Source organism: Loxodonta africana, chromosome 5 (assembly GCF_030014295.1).
Source record: "Loxodonta africana isolate mLoxAfr1 chromosome 5, mLoxAfr1.hap2, whole genome shotgun sequence".
Classification (NCBI taxonomy): Eukaryota; Metazoa; Chordata; class Mammalia; order Proboscidea; family Elephantidae; genus Loxodonta; species Loxodonta africana.
The window spans coordinates 88,626,025-88,632,024 of NC_087346.1; the positions used below are offsets into that span (position 1 = coordinate 88,626,025).

The 6,000-nt window shown below is 39.0% G+C and overlaps 1 protein-coding gene across 1 annotated transcript in view; it reads left to right on the forward strand.

Moving 5' to 3' along the window:
- The window catches only part of LOC100676159 (transmembrane protease serine 11G-like), a 50,019-nt gene extending 44,297 nt beyond the window's left edge, over positions 1-5,722 (forward strand). Inside the window, exons 9-10 of the mRNA XM_064286311.1 lie at positions 2,308-2,450; positions 5,242-5,722. Of these exons, the coding sequence (XP_064142381.1) occupies positions 2,308-2,450; positions 5,242-5,403 (305 nt within the window). The 3' untranslated portion in view covers positions 5,404-5,722. The remainder of the gene's footprint in view (positions 1-2,307; positions 2,451-5,241) is intronic.
- The last annotated feature ends 278 nt before the right edge of the window (positions 5,723-6,000 follow it).

A 6,000-nucleotide genomic window follows, 5' to 3' on the forward strand; every position in this document is an offset into this window, starting at 1 on the left:
TTCTAAGCCAAAAGCCCTTAAGCATAGAATTACCCTGACTCACCGTTCAAATCAACAGAACACCCCTTCCTTATCTTCTCTCAAATGTCTTTCAGCAGAACAGCCATCATTCTATGAAGGATAATATTCTTTCAAATGAAAGCCGTTAAAGGGGGAAGGAGAAGAGTATAACCACTAAAAATATGATATGCAACTAAAATGCTTTTCATATAATAATCAATCAATGTGTGGTTAAATAATCAATCATGATCTATTTCTTATCCTGGCATTTTTAATTTGCCCTGGTATTTGTTTTGAATAGAAATATGAGTTACTATCAGTGCAAACATGGTCTTTCTTAGGACACCATGGGATTTCAGCAATCCAGTATTAAATTACCTCCTGACAGTACAGCCTTGCTCTGTCTATACTGCTTTTCCCAAAGGATTCTCAATTCCTAAAATAGCTAAGTTCTTTGTAAAGTGATGCGGCAGATATCCAGGTTAGGTGGCAAATCTGTCAGATTTTTCCATGTGATTCCACTCCAACCAGATGAGTTTCCGTATCCTCATCTGAAAAAGAACTTTCATATCCATCTTCGGTGGTTGTTGCAAGGACTAAATAAGATTGTTGTTGTTGTTGTTAGGTGCCGTCGAGTCGGTTCTGACTCATAGCAACCCTATGCACAACAGAACGAAACACCGCCTGGTCCTGCACCATCCTTACAATCGTTGTTATGCTTGAGCTCATTGTTGCAAACACTGTGTCAATCCACCTCCTTGAGGATCTTCCTCTTTTCTGCTGACCCTGTACTCTGCCAAGCATGATGTCCTTCTCCAGGGACTCATCCCTCCTGACAACATGTCGAAAGTATGCAAGACACAGTCTCACCATCCTTGCTTCTAAGGAGCATTCTGGTCGCACTTCTTCCAAGATAGATTTGTTCATTCTTTTGGCAGTCCATGGTCTATCCAATATTCTTCACCAACACCACAATTCAAACGCATCAATTCTTCCTTGGTCTTCCTTACTCATTGTCCACCTTTCACATGCATATGATGTGATTGAAAATACCATGGCTTGGGTCAGGTGCACCCTAGTCTTCAGGGTTACATCTTTGCTCTTCAACACTTTGAAGAGGTCCTTTGCAGCAGATTTGCCCAATGCAATGCGTCTTTTGATTTCTTGACTGCTGCTTCCATGGCTGTTGATTGTGGATCCAAGTAAAATGAAATCCTTGACAACTTCAATCTTTTCTCCATTTATCATGATGTTGCTCATTGGTCCAGCTGTGAGGATTTTTGTAATTTCTTTATGTTGAGGTGCAATCCATACTGAAGGCTGTGGTCTTTGATCTTCATTAGTAAGTGCTTCAAGTCCTCTTCACTTTCAGCAAGCAAGGTTGTGTCATCTGCATAATGCAGGTTGTTAATGAGTCTCCCTCAAATCCTGATGCCCTGTTCTTCTTCATATAGTCCAGCTTCTGGGATTATTTGCTCAGCATACAGATTAAATAGGTATGGTGAAAGAATACAACCCTGACACACACCTTTCCTGACTTTAAACCAATCAGTATCCCCTTGTTCTGTCTGAACAACTGCCTCTTGATCTATGCAAAGGTTCCTCATGAGCACAATTAAGTGTTCTGGAATTCCCATTCTTCGCAATGTTATCCATAGTTTATTATGATCCACACAGTCGAATGCCTTTGCACAGTCAATAAAACACAGGTAAACATCCTTCTGGTATTCTCTGCTTTCAGCCAGGATCCACCTGACATCAGCAGTGATACCGCTGGTTCCACGTCCTCTTCTGAAACCAACCTGAATTTTTGGCAGTTCCCTGTTGATATACTGCTGCAGCCGTTTTTGAATGATCTTCAGCAAAATTTTGCTTGTGTGTGATATTAATGATATTGTTCTATAATTTCCACATTCGGTTGGATCACCTTTCTTGGGAATAGGCATATATATTGATCTCTTCCAGTCAGTTGGCCAGGAAGCTGTCTTCCATATTTCCTGGCATAGACGAGTGAGCACCTCCAGCGCTGCATCTGTTTGTTGAAACATCTCAATTGATATTCCATCAATCCCTGTAGCCTTGTTTTTTACCAGTGCCTTCAGAGATAATGAGAGTAAAAGTACCAAACATGTACCTAGCATATAGAAGGCATCCAAGAAATGTAACTTGAATCTGAGCATTGTGATCCAGCCCAGAGTCCCACAATTTGAAGATGCATGTTTTGTCACTGGTCCGTTATATGCAAGACTCAATAATTAACTATAATAATCTGGAACTTCTTTACTTATCTATTTTTTCCTTCTTTAGATCTCTTTCCAAACACTCTGAGAGAAGTTCAAGTAGAGATTATAAGCAATGACGTATGCAATCAGGTTCAGGTATATGGTGGTGCCGTATCATCAGGAATGATATGTGCTGGATTCTTGGAAGGAAAAAAAGATGCCTGTGAGGTAAGAATAGACTCAAATCCACAAAAACAACTCTGTTAAGAAGGCATGATCTTCCAGAACACAAACCAATGCCATTTCACATGACTCTATGCAATTAAGTTGTACAAAGACAGTGTTAAATAAGAGAAGTGCAAGAACCATAAAAAATATTTCTGGTATAACACCCTGTTATTGTGTACCACCATATGTTAAAAATGGCCATCAGCTGCAAATTAGGACTATGACTAGAGAGATGAACTAGAAGCAGATAGTATAAACCAATCCAGGCAGCCCTACAATTATGGCTTCAAGCTATAGTCATCAATCAACAGATAGGTATCTAATTCCTACTAGTTGCAACGTGCTGTGGGATGGGGACTGCAGATGTCACCACAGCCGATCATGAGTTGCCTCACTGGTGTCTAAACCTTTAACTTTAAAACAGTGTACATCCAGATGGAATTACACTATTTTGAAAAAAAACAAGCAAACAAAAAACATATTTATCTACACTTACTCATTATAAAGTGTTTTGTGACTTACTGATCATATCTATCTAGAAACTAATTAAATAACTTTTCCTCACTCATATACAGCTTTAATTTTAAGCATTAAGCATTTAAAGAGATTGTCAGTTTTAAAGTCTAGATATTCAAAGGACTAAAAATAGATAATTAAAATAGTAAATATTTTACATATAGCATTTGAGACTGGGCTCAAAAAGTTAGCAATTTTTTTTGAAGCATTAGAAATGGCTTTTGAGAATTTTGGAGCCCTGGTAGTATAGTGGTTAAGAGCTACTAACCAAAAGGTCTGCAGTTCGAATCCATGAGGCAGTCCTTGGAAATCCTATGGGGCAGCTATACTCTGTCCTTTAGGGTCACTATGAGTCAGAATTGACTCGATGGCAACTGTTTTTTTGGTTTTGGTAGCGTAGTGGTTAAGAGCTAGTCTGCTAACCAAAAGGTCAGCAATTCGAATCCACTATTCGCTCCTTGGAGATTCTAGGACACAGTCCTACTCTGTCCTATAGGTTCACTATGAGTCAGAATCAACTGGACAACAACACCTTTTCCAGAATTTTACATACATGGGTGCTTTTCTTTATATACAAAGGTGCCACTATTGATCTGCTATTGGCTGTTTGTTATGTGATGATAATAAACAATTACTTTTTTTTTCAAAATTTTTCAAGTCTATTAAATGCCAGGGAATGTGGCAGTTACTGGAGGAAACATAAAGATAATATATATATATAAAAAAAGATAATCTATTTCCACAAGGAATTTACTATCTAATAGCACAAAGTAACTAAAACAAAACAAACAAACAAACAAACAAACAAAAAACAACCAAACAAAGAGACCAGGAGTTGGCTACATTCTCTGCAATGAAAAGTCTCTCTTGCCTCACTCTACTTGAGTCGTCTGTGGTAGAGGAAGCAGAAGCAGCATGGGTGATCTAAAATACAACTTGATCACATGACCTTAGGAGGAGGAATATAATAAATACATATAGGAGCTGATGTTCTCTTTCCATTGGGTTTTTTTCTTTTTTTTTATGGTTGAGTTCACTTTCCCTTGCTTCCTTTTAGATAGTAAAATACTGAGGACCTAAATTAGGATGTAAGCCTAAGGGAAAGGAGCTGAGGATGAGTGTTTTAGGTGTAGGCTAGGATTTTCTGTGTCCACTGAATACTGGGGGCTACTTAAAATTACGGGAAAAGAAGGGAGAGGGAGTGAACTAAAGGTACAAGGCTTTAGGCCTCAATCCCTGATTCAAACAGGACAATTCCTCTTGTGAAGAAGCCTGTATTAGGCTTCCACATAATATTTCTTTTTAATAAATAGTTGTTGTTAGGTGCCGTCAAGTTGGTTCCGACTCATAACAACCCTATGTAAAACAGAACGAAAAACTGCCTGGTCCTGCACAATCATCACAATCGTTGTTATGCTGGAGCCCATCATTGCAGCCACTGTGTCAATCCATCTCGTTGAGGGTCTTTCTCTTTTTCGCTGACCCTCAACTTTACCAAGCATGAGGTCCTTCTCCAGGGTCTGGTCCCTCCTAATAGTATGTCCAAAGTATGTGAGGCATAGTCTCGCCATCCTTGCTTGTAAGGAGAATTCTGGCTCTACTTCTTCCAAGACAGATTGGATGAATAGGTCCGTCGCTAAAGATAAATTTAAAAGTGATTTGTCTAAACATTAGGTTATGGACACCAGAGAAGTCCTTATCCATCTCATGCTTTAAACAAGGTCATTAGGGCTAGGGATTCCACTTTGGTCTGGGAGCACAGTCTTTTCAGTAATAAATAATGCGCATTTGCTTAGAGTGCCCTTTGCATATCTTTCTCCTCTCAAGCCTATTGCTGCACAGGGATACTGCATCCAGGATACCTTGTTATCAACTAGTGTAAGTGGTCTAACAAGGTGTAATTCAAATTCAAAGCAAGAGATTTTTTTCTGTCTAATAGATTTTAGAAGCTTCATGGAGGAGATGACATTTTAGTTGAGTCTTGAGGTTATCTTTGGTAAGAATTGGCTGCCTGGACTTAGGTTCAGTTTGTGAGCATTGTGCAGAGCAGAAATAAAACTTTTACAAGAATAAAACTGAAACGATGGCTTTATTCACACTACCTTCCAGATCATTAGCAGAGAGTAAGCAGTAAGTAATACTAATGATAAGTAAAATAGTATTATTTATGCATATATCAGTACAAAATATTATTAGATTTTCAGCTGATTAACTCTCATTTCTGACACCTCTTTATCACATTGACCATATATATATTTTTTTTTTCCTTCTCCAGGGTGATTCCGGAGGACCACTGGTTATTGCGCGTGATAGAAACATCTGGTATCTTATTGGAATAGTAAGCTGGGGGATAGACTGTGGGAAAAAAAACAAACCTGGACTTTACACCAAAGTAACTCGTTACCGGGACTGGATTAAATCTAAAACAAACATCTAATGCAACAGTCACGTGTGCTTCTGGGTTATGTGTGGATGTCTAGAAAATTGTGTTGCCATGTGTACCGTTACCATGAAATTCAAGATGCAAATATGCGTAAACTGCCAACTCTTCCCTTAAACATGATGAAGGCAGGCTTTCGTTCACATCGTCTGAAGCATTTTGCTTGCTATAAGCAAAGAAGGTACTGTCAACTCCACGAAGATCTGCCTTTGCCACTGTTTCCAGTTACTTCCTTGCTCATCTTTGTGTCTCTACTGTGCACTACTCATTTTAGAATAATCCAGCAGTTTAATCAGATAAGTACCAACTGGTTAAGCAGTCTCTACATTTTCACTGACAGAGCACGCTGCCTTACCCTGATGACTTCATAGTTCTTGTACTCGTCACCAAATCCTCATTGAGAACGTTTAGATACACTGTACTAGGCAAATCAAGGTAATTAGTTTTGTCCAGCACTAACACAAATGATGGTGGTGGGAGGGGGACACTAGGCATGAAACTAGGACAAGAGAGGGGGCACTACTGTGAATCCTCTCTCCTTTGTCCTCAGATGTGCCCTCTCTTTGAAACTTGGAAAAAGTTGACAGTTATATT